The 15,753-nt window shown below is 41.8% G+C and overlaps 1 protein-coding gene and 1 pseudogene across 1 annotated transcript; one reads left to right on the forward strand and one right to left on the reverse strand.

Moving 5' to 3' along the window:
- The first annotated feature begins 7,940 nt into the window (after positions 1 to 7,940).
- On the forward strand, positions 7,941 to 13,021 carry LOC138035180 (guanyl-specific ribonuclease pgl-1-like). The gene is made up of 8 exons (XM_068882003.1): positions 7,941 to 8,009; positions 8,954 to 8,986; positions 9,110 to 9,142; positions 9,266 to 9,298; positions 9,443 to 9,463; positions 9,979 to 10,053; positions 10,197 to 10,256; positions 10,470 to 13,021. Exons 1-8 carry the CDS (start codon positions 8,000 to 8,002, stop codon positions 10,754 to 10,756), a joined length of 552 nt encoding a protein of 183 aa, XP_068738104.1. The 5' UTR covers positions 7,941 to 7,999; the 3' UTR covers positions 10,757 to 13,021.
- LOC138035181 (uncharacterized) lies at positions 12,472 to 14,507 on the reverse strand (annotated as a pseudogene).
- Positions 14,508 to 15,753: the final 1,246 nt, after the last annotated feature.

Raw genomic sequence — 15,753 nt, forward strand, 5'->3', positions numbered from 1 at the left:
ATTTAAAAGATTTCAAGGTCGACACTGTGTCTATGACGTCAAGAGCTCCTGACCAGACTCCGAGCAGTCATTGAGCCATTGTAAGCCCACTGGTTAAGCTCGCAGTAAGCTTTCAAAGTTGTCCAAACATTGCGCTCGACTTAAATACTAAACATCAACGTCACAGCGGCCATTGGTCGAGTAAATTTCGGAATTAACGGCTCTTATTTAAAAGATTTCAAGGTCGACACTGTGTCTATGACGTCAAGAGCTCCTGACCAGACTCCGAGCAGTCATTGAGCCATTGTAAGACAACTGGTTAAGCTCGCAGTAAGCTTTCAAAGTTGTCCAAACATTGCGCTCGACTTAAATACTAAACAATCAACGTCACAGCGGCCATTGGTCGAGTAAATTTCGGAATTAACGGCTCTTATTTAAAAGATTTCAAGGTCGACACTGTGTCTATGACGTCAAGAGCTCCTGACCAGACTCCGAGCAGTCATTGAGCCATTGTAAGCCCACTGGTTAAGCTCGCAGTAAGCTTTCAAAGTTGTCCAAACATTGCGCTCGACTTAAATACTAAACAATCAACGTCACAGCGGCCATTGGTCGACTAAATTTCGGAATTAACGGCTCTTATTTAAAAGATTTCAAGGTCGACACTGTGTCTATGACGTCAAGAGCTCCTGACCAGAGTACGAGCAGTCATTGAGCCATTGTAAGCCCACTGGTTAAGCTCGCAGTAAGCTTTCAAAGTTGTCCAAACATTGCGCTCGACTTAAATACTAAACAATCAACGTCACAGCGGCCATTGGTCGAGTAAATTTCGGAATTAACGGCTCTTATTTAAAAGATTTCAAGGTCGACACTGTGTCTATGACGTCAAGAGCTCCTGACCAGACTCCGAGCAGTCATTGAGCCATTGTAAGCCCACTGGTTAAGCTCGCAGTAAGCTTTCAAAGTTGTCCAAACATTGCGCTCGACTTAAATACTAAACAATCAACGTCACAGTGGCCATTGGTCGAGTAAATTTCGGAATTAACGGCTCTTATTTAAAAGATTTCAAGGTCGACACTGTGTCTATGACGTCAAGAGCTCCTGACCAGACTCCGAGCAGTCATTGAGCCATTGTAAGCCCACTGGTTAAGCTCGCAGTAAGCTTTCAAAGTTGTCCAAACATTGCGCTCGACTTAAATACTAACATTCAACGTCACAGCGGCCATTGGTCGACTAAATTTCGGAATTAACGGCTCTTATTTAAAAGATTTCAAGGTCGACACTGTGTCTATGACGTCAAGAGCTCCTGACCAGACTCCGAGCAGTCATTGAGCCATTGTAAGCCCACTGGTTAAGCTCGCAGTAAGCTTTCAAAGTTGTCCAAACATTGCGCTCGACTTAAATACTAAACAATCAACGTCACAGAGGCCATTGGTCGAGTAAATTTCGGAATTAACGGCTCTTATTTAAAAGATTTCAAGGTCGACACTGTGTCTATGACGTCAAGAGCTCCTGACCAGACTCCGAGCAGTCATTGAGCCATTGTAAGCCCACTGGTTAAGCTCGCAGTAAGCTTTCAAAGTTGTCCAAACATTGCGCTCGACTTAAATACTAAACAATCAACGTCACAGCGGCCATTGGTCGACTAAATTTCGGAATTAACGGCTCTTATTTAAAAGATTTCAAGGTCGACACTGTGTCTATGACGTCAAGAGCTCCTGACCAGACTCCGAGCAGTCATTGAGCCATTGTAAGCCCACTGGTTAAGCTCGCAGTAAGCTTTCAAAGTTGTCCAAACATTGCGCTCGACTTAAATACTAAACAATCAACGTCACAGTGGCCATTGGTCGAGTAAATTTCGGAATTAACGGCTCTTATTTAAAAGATTTCAAGGTCGACACTGTGTCTATGACGTCAAGAGCTCCTGACCAGACTCCGAGCAGTCATTGAGCCATTGTAAGCCCACTGGTTAAGCTCGCAGTAAGCTTTCAAAGTTGTCCAAACATTGCGCTCGACTTAAATACTAAACAATCAACGTCACAGCGGCCATTGGTCGACTAAATTTCGGAATTAACGGCTCTTATTTAAAAGATTTCAAGGTCGACACTGTGTCTATGACGTCAAGAGCTCCTGACCAGACTCCGAGCAGTCATTGAGCCATTGTAAGCCCACTGGTTAAGCTCGCAGTAAGCTTTCAAAGTTGTCCAAACATTGCGCTCGACTTAAATACTAAACATTCAACGTCACAGCGGCCATTGGTCGACTAAATTTCGGAATTAACGGCTCTTATTTAAAAGATTTCAAGGTCGACACTGTGTCTATGACGTCAAGAGCTCCTGACCAGACTCCGAGCAGTCATTGAGCCATTGTAAGCCCACTGGTTAAGCTCGCAGTAAGCTTTCAAAGTTGTCCAAACATTGCGCTCGACTTAAATACTAAACAATCAACGTCACAGTGGCCATTGGTCGAGTAAATTTCGGAATTAACGGCTCTTATTTAAAAGATTTCAAGGTCGACACTGTGTCTATGACGTCAAGAGCTCCTGACCAGACTCCGAGCAGTCATTGAGCCATTGTAAGCCCACTGGTTAAGCTCGCAGTAAGCTTTCAAAGTTGTCCAAACATTGCGCTCGACTTAAATACTACATTCAACGTCACAGCGGCCATTGGTCGAGTAAATTTCGGAATTAACGGCTCTTATTTAAAAGATTTCAAGGTCGACACTGTGTCTATGACGTCAAGAGCTCCTGACCAGACTCCGAGCAGTCATTGAGCCATTGTAAGCCCACTGGTTAAGCTCGCAGTAAGCTTTCAAAGTTGTCCAAACATTGCGCTCGACTTAAATACTAAACAATCAACGTCACAGTGGCCATTGGTCGAGTAAATTTCGGAATTAACGGCTCTTATTTAAAAGATTTCAAGGTCGACACTGTGTCTATGACGTCAAGAGCTCCTGACCAGACTCCGAGCAGTCATTGAGCCATTGTAAGCCCACTGGTTAAGCTCGCAGTAAGCTTTCAAAGTTGTCCAAACATTGCGCTCGACTTAAATACTAAACAATCAACGTCACAGCGGCCATTGGTCGAGTAAATTTCGGAATTAACGGCTCTTATTTAAAAGATTTCAAGGTCGACACTGTGTCTATGACGTCAAGAGCTCCTGACCAGACTCCGAGCAGTCATTGAGCCATTGTAAGCCCACTGGTTAAGCTCGCAGTAAGCTTTCAAAGTTGTCCAAACATTGCGCTCGACTTAAATACTACATTCAACGTCACAGCGGCCATTGGTCGAGTAAATTTCGGAATTAACGGCTCTTATTTAAAAGATTTCAAGGTCGACACTGTGTCTATGACGTCAAGAGCTCCTGACCAGACTCCGAGCAGTCATTGAGCCATTGTAAGCCCACTGGTTAAGCTCGCAGTAAGCTTTCAAAGTTGTCCAAACATTGCGCTCGACTTAAATACTAAACAATCAACGTCACAGCGGCCATTGGTCGAGTAAATTTCGGAATTAACGGCTCTTATTTAAAAGATTTCAAGGTCGACACTGTGTCTATGACGTCAAGAGCTCCTGACCAGACTCCGAGCAGTCATTGAGCCATTGTAAGCCCACTGGTTAAGCTCGCAGTAAGCTTTCAAAGTTGTCCAAACATTGCGCTCGACTTAAATACTACATTCAACGTCACAGCGGCCATTGGTCGAGTAAATTTCGGAATTAACGGCTCTTATTTAAAAGATTTCAAGGTCGACACTGTGTCTATGACGTCAAGAGCTCCTGACCAGACTCCGAGCAGTCATTGAGCCATTGTAAGCCCACTGGTTAAGCTCGCAGTAAGCTTTCAAAGTTGTCCAAACATTGCGCTCGACTTAAATACTAAACAATCAACGTCACAGTGGCCATTGGTCGAGTAAATTTCGGAATTAACGGCTCTTATTTAAAAGATTTCAAGGTCGACACTGTGTCTATGACGTCAAGAGCTCCTGACCAGACTCCGAGCAGTCATTGAGCCATTGTAAGCCCACTGGTTAAGCTCGCAGTAAGCTTTCAAAGTTGTCCAAACATTGCGCTCGACTTAAATACTAACAATCAACGTCACAGCGGCCATTGGTCGAGTAAATTTCGGAATTAACGGCTCTTATTTAAAAGATTTCAAGGTCGACACTGTGTCTATGACGTCAAGAGCTCCTGACCAGACTCCGAGCAGTCATTGAGCCATTGTAAGCCCACTGGTTAAGCTCGCAGTAAGCTTTCAAAGTTGTCCAAACATTGCGCTCGACTTAAATACTAAACAATCAACGTCACAGTGGCCATTGGTCGAGTAAATTTCGGAATTAACGGCTCTTATTTAAAAGATTTCAAGGTCGACACTGTGTCTATGACGTCAAGAGCTCCTGACCAGACTCCGAGCAGTCATTGAGCCATTGTAAGCCCACTGGTTAAGCTCGCAGTAAGCTTTCAAAGTTGTCCAAACATTGCGCTCGACTTAAATACTACATTCAACGTCACAGCGGCCATTGGTCGAGTAAATTTCGGAATTAACGGCTCTTATTTAAAAGATTTCAAGGTCGACACTGTGTCTATGACGTCAAGAGCTCCTGACCAGACTCCGAGCAGTCATTGAGCCATTGTAAGCCCACTGGTTAAGCTCGCAGTAAGCTTTCAAAGTTGTCCAAACATTGCGCTCGACTTAAATACTACATTCAACGTCACAGCGGCCATTGGTCGAGTAAATTTCGGAATTAACGGCTCTTATTTAAAAGATTTCAAGGTCGACACTGTGTCTATGACGTCAAGAGCTCCTGACCAGACTCCGAGCAGTCATTGAGCCATTGTAAGCCCACTGGTTAAGCTCGCAGTAAGCTTTCAAAGTTGTCCAAACATTGCGCTCGACTTAAATACTAAACAATCAACGTCACAGCGGCCATTGGTCGAGTAAATTTCGGAATTAACGGCTCTTATTTAAAAGATTTCAAGGTCGACACTGTGTCTATGACGTCAAGAGCTCCTGACCAGAGTCCGAGCAGTCATTGAGCCATTGTAAGCCCACTGGTTAAGCTCGCAGTAAGCTTTCAAAGTTGTCCAAACATTGCGCTCGACTTAAATACTACATTCAACGTCACAGCGGCCATTGGTCGAGTAAATTTCGGAATTAACGGCTCTTATTTAAAAGATTTCAAGGTCGACACTGTGTCTATGACGTCAAGAGCTCCTGACCAGACTCCGAGCAGTCATTGAGCCATTGTAAGCCCACTGGTTAAGCTCGCAGTAAGCTTTCAAAGTTGTCCAAACATTGCGCTCGACTTAAATACTAAACAATCAACGTCACAGTGGCCATTGGTCGAGTAAATTTCGGAATTAACGGCTCTTATTTAAAAGATTTCAAGGTCGACACTGTGTCTATGACGTCAAGAGCTCCTGACCAGACTCCGAGCAGTCATTGAGCCATTGTAAGCCCACTGGTTAAGCTCGCAGTAAGCTTTCAAAGTTGTCCAAACATTGCGCTCGACTTAAATACTAAACAATCAACGTCACAGCGGCCATTGGTCGACTAAATTTCGGAATTAACGGCTCTTATTTAAAAGATTTCAAGGTCGACACTGTGTCTATGACGTCAAGAGCTCCTGACCAGACTCCGAGCAGTCATTGAGCCATTGTAAGCCCACTGGTTAAGCTCGCAGTAAGCTTTCAAAGTTGTCCAAACATTGCGCTCGACTTAAATACTAAACAATCAACGTCACAGCGGCCATTGGTCGAGTAAATTTCGGAATTAACGGCTCTTATTTAAAAGATTTCAAGGTCGACACTGTGTCTATGACGTCAAGAGCTCCTGACCAGACTCCGAGCAGTCATTGAGCCATTGTAAGCCCACTGGTTAAGCTCGCAGTAAGCTTTCAAAGTTGTCCAAACATTGCGCTCGACTTAAATACTACATTCAACGTCACAGCGGCCATTGGTCGACTAAATTTCGGAATTAACGGCTCTTATTTAAAAGATTTCAAGGTCGACACTGTGTCTATGACGTCAAGAGCTCCTGACCAGACTCCGAGCAGTCATTGAGCCATTGTAAGCCCACTGGTTAAGCTCGCAGTAAGCTTTCAAAGTTGTCCAAACATTGCGCTCGACTTAAATACTAAACAATCAACGTCACAGTGGCCATTGGTCGAGTAAATTTCGGAATTAACGGCTCTTATTTAAAAGATTTCAAGGTCGACACTGTGTCTATGACGTCAAGAGCTCCTGACCAGACTCCGAGCAGTCATTGAGCCATTGTAAGCCCACTGGTTAAGCTCGCAGTAAGCTTTCAAAGTTGTCCAAACATTGCGCTCGACTTAAATACTAAACAATCAACGTCACAGCGGCCATTGGTCGACTAAATTTCGGAATTAACGGCTCTTATTTAAAAGATTTCAAGGTCGACACTGTGTCTATGACGTCAAGAGCTCCTGACCAGAGTCCGAGCAGTCATTGAGCCATTGTAAGCCCACTGGTTAAGCTCGCAGTAAGCTTTCAAAGTTGTCCAAACATTGCGCTCGACTTAAATACTACATTCAACGTCACAGCGGCCATTGGTCGACTAAATTTCGGAATTAACGGCTCTTATTTAAAAGATTTCAAGGTCGACACTGTGTCTATGACGTCAAGAGCTCCTGACCAGACTCCGAGCAGTCATTGAGCCATTGTAAGCCCACTGGTTAAGCTCGCAGTAAGCTTTCAAAGTTGTCCAAACATTGCGCTCGACTTAAATACTAAACAATCAACGTCACAGTGGCCATTGGTCGAGTAAATTTCGGAATTAACGGCTCTTATTTAAAAGATTTCAAGGTCGACACTGTGTCTATGACGTCAAGAGCTCCTGACCAGACTCCGAGCAGTCATTGAGCCATTGTAAGCCCACTGGTTAAGCTCGCAGTAAGCTTTCAAAGTTGTCCAAACATTGCGCTCGACTTAAATACTAAACAATCAACGTCACAGCGGCCATTGGTCGACTAAATTTCGGAATTAACGGCTCTTATTTAAAAGATTTCAAGGTCGACACTGTGTCTATGACGTCAAGAGCTCCTGACCAGACTCCGAGCAGTCATTGAGCCATTGTAAGCCCACTGGTTAAGCTCGCAGTAAGCTTTCAAAGTTGTCCAAACATTGCGCTCGACTTAAATACTACATTCAACGTCACAGCGGCCATTGGTCGACTAAATTTCGGAATTAACGACAGCAAACTATGATATGCAATGAAATATGGCCCTTAACTCCTAGCTTATGCCAGACTGTACTGTTAAGCATAAATGCCAAGCTAAATTGTTTTAGGGTTCTTGTCAGCTGTGTTGATATTGGGAAAACGGGCCGGTTTCGCGGGAAAAACATTACAAATGTACTCATAAGACAAGCAAGTTCCTTTCGCCAAGAAACGGAAAAGTGTAATAATGAACTTTCGCTAAAGTAAAAACCAATTAAAATAAAAGGGAAAGCTTGGATGGCGTAGCAATTGCGGCACGCGCGAAGCTTTACAAATAAGTACAACAAGATGCACTCGACTCTATTTAGCCTAAAATCCCGCGAAGGAATGGCATTTTCTCTTAGCAGCCAGATTGAGCTGAAGTTAAGAGCCACACGAATGCAGTTGATATGAAAATACCTTCATCGATCTTCATCTGAATCAAGGTTTCTCTCAAAAGCCTCTTTAAACACGCTGGGTCAGCCATTACTCTTTATTCCTCGGGGAGGGGATGCCTGGGAAATGGTTTGTTCGTTGCAAGGCCTTGGACGAGGCACGAAAGCGAGTTTTTTGTGGAAAAAACAGAAATTTCGATTCCGACACAAAAACCTCTCTCCCAAACAGCCGAAGATTATCTCCGACATTTCCCGGAGCCTGTCGGAAGTCAAAGCCGAGAAACATCGCGATCGACCGATCGACCGAAATGCAAGGAGCCTGTGTACGAGGGATGCGATTGGAGGAAACGACAGGCAGCGGAATTTTCAAAACACAGCGCCATTATATAGCTAGAGGGAAGTGCGAACATCCAAAAGATGGAATCTAGTAAGTAAGAAAACTGTAGCTAAAATGCTCTTAATGTGGTTTCTTTCTTTCCTGTCTTTTCCCACCGTAAACTGTTCGTTAGATTCGGTCAAGTGAGCGACACGATTTGGCACGTTGTCGAACAGTAGTACCTCTGAAGGCGGTGAGACTTCTTCGTTCATTCCAGTACATTTCCAAATCTCCCACCTTTGCCACTCGATAGAACGCGCTATTGCGTGTACTTGAGCTGATTTTAATAATAATTTCAATCTGAATGATCTCCAAGTGAGAGAAAACGCAAATGACTGGCCTTTTTGGGGCACATTATCGCCTTGCCAGTGGTTTCACTGACGAAGCTTATTTGAACTGGGGAACTGGGGACGCGGAGAAGGACGACAACATATCTCAGGGAACAAGGGAACTTCATACAATTGAAGGGATCAAAAAGTAATTTTGGGTTCAAGGGAACAGAAGCAATTGTTTTAATGAATCAACGACACGCCCCAGCCCCTCCCTGGTAGGGCCTCATTAACGACAACTTTAAGGTGGCTCAAATCAGCAAATCAGTAAGAGAATGAATGTCTTATTTATGACGAAAGTAACCCTCTAATGCTGTTGTCTTGTGATACTAAAGGCCTGGGGTTCTGCAATAATCGCTCAACCAGATGTAGTCATTGACTTGACCCAGCAGGTTACCATGGCAACAAAACAGCCATGTCAGAACCGCCTTTATCTGGTATTTAAATGCTTTTCTATTTCAAATACGAAATCGGGGATTACCATTTGCTATTTGTGAAGAGTGATTTGCAAGCTGTGAACAGTAAAATTCTCTAAAAACTTAACACAAGGAAACAAAACATTCTCCAATGATGTCTATAAATAATTTGATGCACATTTACAATAACTTTGAATTGCCTTTAGTCAAGGATGTGAAAAGCTAACTTTTCCTTTCTCATTACTTCCAGACACAAGTGACCAGCAAGCAGTTATGTCAGTTGGTATGTGATTTTTGAAAAATTTCCAAACACTTTGAAGGCCTCTTACCTTGACATTTGATTAGTACGACCAATAATTAAATAATCTATGAGAAAAGCTAACTTTTCCTTTCTCATTATTTCCAGAGAAAAGTGACCAGCAACCGACCTGTTCAGTTGGTATGTGAGCTTTGAAAATGTTCTAAACACTTTGAGGGCCTCTTACCTTGACATTTCATTAGTACGACCAATAATTAAATAATCTATGAGAAAAGCTAACTTTTCCTTTCTCATTACTTCCAGAGAAAAGTCACCAGCAACCAATCATGCCAGTTGGTATGTGACCTTTGAAAATGTTCCAAACACAATTTGATTAGTACGACTAATAATTAAATAATTTATGCTTGTGTGACTGGAAGAAAGTCTGTTCATTCCATGTAATTATACTAATAATATCAATCTTTTTTCTTTGTTTACTAGAACCACCACCAGATGCTACATGTAAGCCCTTTGATCTTGATATTAGAAGTAACAATGTTTCTTGTCATGTGCGTTTGACTGAACTGGCATTGAAGTGCCTCGTTAATATAATATTGTAATTTATTATTCTTCCAGCAATGCAAAGGTACATCTTCTGAAACTATTTCAATTGTTAAAATTGGGGACCATCATTTCACTATATCTCATGATGATATTCTGCAATGTATACTAGATAGTGGGGAAACTGCCATTTATGGCATAGTTGACAAATTTGAACCTACTACAAACCTGGTGTCCAAAAAATAGGTTTATTATTCATGATGGAAAATCAGATGCATTAATTTTGAATGCACAGGCTTTTATTGGCCTCTTTGAAGTGCCTCGTTATGGGGAGAGAACGTCATGCCATACAATTCTTTCTCTGTGTGCGATAACCTTGCCTGGATAAAGCATGTGCAATAAAGTCCATGTAATGAAGACAATAACATCATTCCTTTCTTGCTTTTTGTAAACTGTTTTATTTGTTCTATAAACAGCACACAAAGAGTTGTCCCCTCAGGAGGGGATGACGCAACCCTTGAGTGACACCAGAATCCCAGAAAAAGAAAATGGTACAAATTCATTTCCTTATTACATTACTGAACTAGTTACTATCATTTGTCATTTGCTTTTCATCGTAACAGTGACAATGCCAACTTCTGTTTGACTTGCTTAACTACAGTCTGCAAGAAATTATATCACTCCTGTTTTCTAGAAAAGGCTGATGGAAAGGACCCAACAAAGGTTCCCCCCAAGGAGCCACACCCGTACACAAGTAAGCATAGAATATTCTTTATATTTACACATGACTACTTATCAAGTGAAGCTAGGATCTATTTCAGATATCATCTCAACATTACAAGTTAACTGCGAAGATCATAGCTTCACTTGCAAAGTGAACCAGCCGACGGTCAGTGACCTGATAACGGTTCACAATTAACATTTTACATGCCAATACAACGGCTATTCTTTTTTCTCTCTTTTTCAGGGTGCTGGCGATGTGGGGGACAGGGGCACATCAGGGCTCAGTGCCCCACCAAACCAAAACATGTAGATAGCGGGAGGGGGGGAAGTCGGGGGGCTAGGGGTGGAATTCGCGGTAGGGGCGGAAATCGGGGGGCAAGGGGGGGATATAGAGGCGTCATGCGCGGTACAGCACGTGGCAGGATTTTTCGTACAGGAAGAGGCGCGGGCGGCCATCGGGGCAGGGGGAATGGGAGAGGGTTGATGAATTTTATTCGGGGGAGAGTAATCAATATCTATAATTATAAGTAAAGAGACCTTGTCACGTTACAGTCAAGCTCTGTCCGCTGTACTGTTTATTCTTCAGACTGAGAGTTCTGAATTTCTTAGTTCATGCAGAAACATATTTCAGCTCTACATTTAGATTTTTTCCCAAAATGCATCACTGCAAACATGCAACTGCATAGCTTGACTGTAACAGTGCTTGACTCCTCCCTTTACTTTTTATAGATATTGATTATTATTGTTGTGTTATTGTTAAAGTATACAAGTAGATGAATAAAGACATTATTATCGTCATCATCCTTGATTAGATTGAAAACAACCGATAAATAATTCTAGCCAGCCAATGTCTTTCTGTCTTTCTTCATTTACTTATATTGCAATAATTGTTAATTAGAATAAATATTATTATTATTGTAAATATTATTTATGGCCTGCCAGGAGAGACACACCTTTTTAGGAAGGAACCAAAACCACTAATACTTGTTAGCCTTTCATTGGGAACTCATGAATCCTTATCTATTGTGAGGATGTTTGAATTTCGGGAACAGAACAGCCTATTTTCCATTTAGATAAATGACAAGAAATTTAGGCAACTGAAACAATCAATCCAAATTTCCTGTTGATAACATGGACTTTCTTGTGTAAAACAGGGTCCTGTAAGGCATCCACCTTGAATGTACAGTATCATTAAGGTGTGAACAACATTATTCAACTGCTAGTGTCTGTGAAAAACACATGAAGCACTCTTCATTCAGAATTAACCTTCCCAAAGCAACAACTAGAAAGCTAATTATTGAAAATTATCATTCCTCACAATATTAAGGTGAGGTTTTTTTTTCTTGCTCAGAAATTCCTGTTACCATAGTTACAGGACACAAGTATTAAGTTTCTTATTTCATTTGTTTGTTCATATGTGGAATAAAACCAAAAAAGCCATCAAGTCTCTCATTAAGATTTCAACCTTGCATGATATCTCTCATGTTTGGTATCTCTACATACAATAACTTTTATAGAGTAAAATTAGTTATCGATCAGCGAGTATCTGAGTATTTATTGCCCTGTTTTATTTGTTATCGAGAATGAAGTCCTTTGATTGCAGCCCTGCTCTGTGTGTCAGAACAACTAGAAAGCTAATTATTGAAAATTATCATTCCTCACAATATTAAGGTGAGGAATTTTTTTTTTCTTGCTCAGAAATACCTGTTACCATAGTTACAGGACACAAGTATTAAGTTTCTTATCTCTTGCCTTTCTCCTAATAATTGAAACTGTGGTGATATTATTTTCATTTCATTTGTTTGTTCATATGTGGAATAAAACCAAAAAAGCCATCAAGTCTCTCATTAAGATTTCAACCTTGCATGATATCTCTCATGTTTGGTATCTGTACATACAATAACTTTTATAGAGTAAAATTAGTTATCGATCAGCGAGTATCTGAGTATTTATTGCCCTGTTTTATTTGTTATCGAGAATGAAGTCCTTTGATTGCAGCCCTGCTCTGTGTGTCAGAAAGTTTTGAATCGGTTCATAGACCGAATGCATAAATGGCAGCCAAAAAAATTTTCTTTTGTTTATGTGCTATTTAGCCTTAGTAGCCTCGATTGCATGGACAAAATACAAAAGAAATGTTGCTTGAGAGCGAGGCTAGTGAGTCTCATTAGCACATAAACAAAAGAATGCATTTTTGGTCGCCATTTATGCATTTGGTCAATTAAAAAGAATACATGACAACAAAGACCTTATGGTCTCAACCACTGTTTATTTAATATATTTCATATGCTTCCTAATCACTGAACAGAGTGTATGAACACTCAAGCTTGAAACAAAACTTGTGAGCCAATGGGCTCTCGTTTGCACGGTTCAAAACTGGAAATTTCATGCTTCCATTGCAAGGCCAAGCATCTGTGGCCATTGTAGATAATTATGCAAAGATTTTTCATTTTCACTTCATGCAAAATATAGACCATTCTACAGTTGTAGCTAAGCTGCCTGGCTTTAGAATGGAAGCGAGGCTGCCAGTGACCCTGTTTTGATACAAACCTTTGTGCTTTTCTCATGTTAATGTAGACTAATTTGAATCACAACAACACAATTTACATGATAAAAGCAGTTAGGTCTGTATCGATTCAAGGTCACCGGCAGCCTCGCAGCCATTCATAGGCCAGGTCACTGAGCAAACAACTGTAAAATGGCCCATTGCCGTTGTTCCAAGTAAGAATAAACATTTGCATTTGTTTTGTATATGTGCTGTCAATTTAACTGGCTCAATAAAGCAATTACTGGCTCAAATGATGGAGGTGATGTTATTTCAAGTTACTAAGGCTACGTATAAAATCAGCCTGTCATTCACTTGAATTTGGGAAACTGGGACAACCAATTTTGCTTCAACTAAGTTAATTCTTATTCTGCTAGGCCCTCTTGTTTGAAAACATGCACCCTTCAGTCAAGCTCTCATGCTGTTCACAAGAGGAGAAAAAATTGTGGGGTGGAAGCTTTTGTGAATTGATTCTGGACTTAGAGAAGTGAAACTGTTTTTTTGGAAATCAGACGGTTTTTCGCCGTTTGGAGCTTGACTGAAAGACTGCACAGACAGTTACCCTTTCACTGCCTTGTGGATGGTGCGTGTGGAAGTCATGAGTCTGTAGACACCTCCTCGCTTTTTGGAGCCTTGCAATTCCACAGGAACAAGGCTGTCAATGTCTTCCTTCCACTCTTCGACCGAGAGTTCAAGCTTATATAAGTTGGTGCCTATGTGTTTGTAATATAACAGCGTCGCCTCTTTTTGTCTTATGGACTTGACCTGGCCAATGTAAACCACCGGCTTCAGATAGGTGCTTTCCTCTGATACAACGGCGACGAAATCGCCCCTGTTGACTGTCTCATCACCCTCTTCTGGTTCCCCATCGGTTGCAGTTTCCCCTTCATCCAGACGGCCCTCTGCGTAATCTCTGGCTAAGTCGACCGCCATTCGTTTCTTCTGATTTGCTGTGCGGCGATCGTATGTATGTTGCGCTTGTTTTCGCGAATGCCTGAGCGCAGATGCTAGCGAAGCCTTGAGAGAGTCCGTACAGTCCCTGTTAAAATCATAGAACAATGTCTGAGTCATGATATGTAATATTACACTCGAGGGGGGAATGAGAGAACTGAAATTATTGTAGGGTAGTTGACCAAAGACTGAAAAACACTCTGTTTGCCCTCCAAGAATTGCATAATAACTGTTTCCAGTTTCACCTGAGACTGACAATGGTCCCAAGAGAAAATATAAGCAATCAATGCTCTTGCATAATTCTGAAAGTGGCCTACTTACAAACACTTTGTTTAGGTCAGAGACTTAACAAACAAACATGGACATGGGATTCAATTAGCTTGAGCAAACTACCAGCCATCTCTTCGCACGGATGCAAACCAAGTATTCTAGTGCATAGGACTGATTGATGAAAAATAAATTATTGGAATCCTATGTTTTTAAGCTGTTTCATGTGAGTCAAAGAATATATTGACCTCTTGACTCAACTTCCCTAATTTTAAGACTAAAAGTGCCCTCTGAATTACTAAGAATAACTCACGATTTGTCGTACGCCCAAGTGATAAAGGAACTTCTGAGTATGTTTATGGAAGCCAACTTTCCCGTAAGGCCATATAGCACGCTCTTCAAGTGGGCAGAAAAGGAGGCAGCAGTGAAGTGATCACCATTCTTGTTCTGGAGTAAAAAAAAGGGTAGTGCATTTGCATTGGTTGTGTTTTGTTTTGTTGTTTTTTTTTTCATTTTTGAGACCTTTTTCTTATAGAGATCCTTGCCAATGCCACTCACGTGTGTGCAAAACATACACATACATGTTAGGGTGGAAAAAAGAATGAATACTCAAAAAACAAGCAGGGTGATTTTTCTAAAAAAAACACCCTCACAGGGGTGAATCTGTTGGAAAAAAATATCCCAGAGAGGTGTTGTTTCTCTTGAAATCACCCCACAAGTGTCCAGGATCACAAAAAATCACCCCAATTGGGTTGATTTCATATCACGCAAGGGTTAATTTTGCAAATCCACTCACCCCAGAGAGATGTGGTTTTCAGTCAAAAACACCCCACTAGGGTTCCTAATCACAACCGTGAACCTTGATAGGGGTGTACTTTTCACAACAAAACACCTCACTGAAATGTGGTTTCACTTGAAATCACCCCCAAAAGGTGTGAAATTAGGTGCAAAAACCCCACTTGGGACATGAAAATACCTAACAAGGGGTAAATTTTAAAATTACCACACCCTGCAAGGGTAAATGTGCCCAAAAAAACACCCCACCACAGAATTTATCACTGAATTTTACATCCTGAAATAGCTTTTGGGGGTGAAATTTGACTGTGACCAACCCTCAGAAGGACGAAATGTTTTAAAAAACCATCCTTGCTATCGAATTGGGGGTGAAATGTGACTGTGAGCAACCCTCAGATGGACGAAATGTAAAAAAAAGCCATCCTTGCTATCGAATTGGGGGTGAAACAAGAAGATTTAACAGCTTTATACCTCTATGTTAGGGTTAGGGTTAGGGTTAGGGTTAGGGTTAGGGTTAGGGTTAGGGTTAGGGTTAGGGTTAGGGTTAGGGTTAGGGTTAGGGTTAGGGTTAGGGTTAGGGTTAGGGTTAGGGTTACGGTTAGGGTTAGGGTTAGGGTTAGGGTTAGGGTTAGGGTTAGGGTTAGGGTTAGGGTTAGGGTTAGGGTTAGGGTTAGGGTTAGGGTTAGGGTTAGGGTTAGGGTTAGGGTTAGGGTTAGGGTTAGGGTTAGGGTTAGGGTTAGGGTTAGGGTTAGGGTTAGGGTTAGGGTTAGGGTTTAGGGTTAGGGTTAGGGTTAGGGTTAGGGTTAGGGTTAGGGTTAGGGTTAGGGTTAGGGTTAGGGTTAGGGTTAGGGTTAGGGTTAGGGTTAGGGTTAGGGTTAGGGTTAGGGTTAGGGTTAGGGTTAGGGTTAGGGTTAGGGTTAGGGTTAGGGTTAGGGTTAGGGTTAGGGTTAGGGTTAGGGTTAGGGTTAGGGTT

This window comes from Montipora capricornis, unplaced genomic scaffold (assembly GCF_036669925.1).
Source record: "Montipora capricornis isolate CH-2021 unplaced genomic scaffold, ASM3666992v2 scaffold_3, whole genome shotgun sequence".
In the NCBI taxonomy this organism is placed as follows: domain Eukaryota; kingdom Metazoa; phylum Cnidaria; class Anthozoa; order Scleractinia; family Acroporidae; genus Montipora; species Montipora capricornis.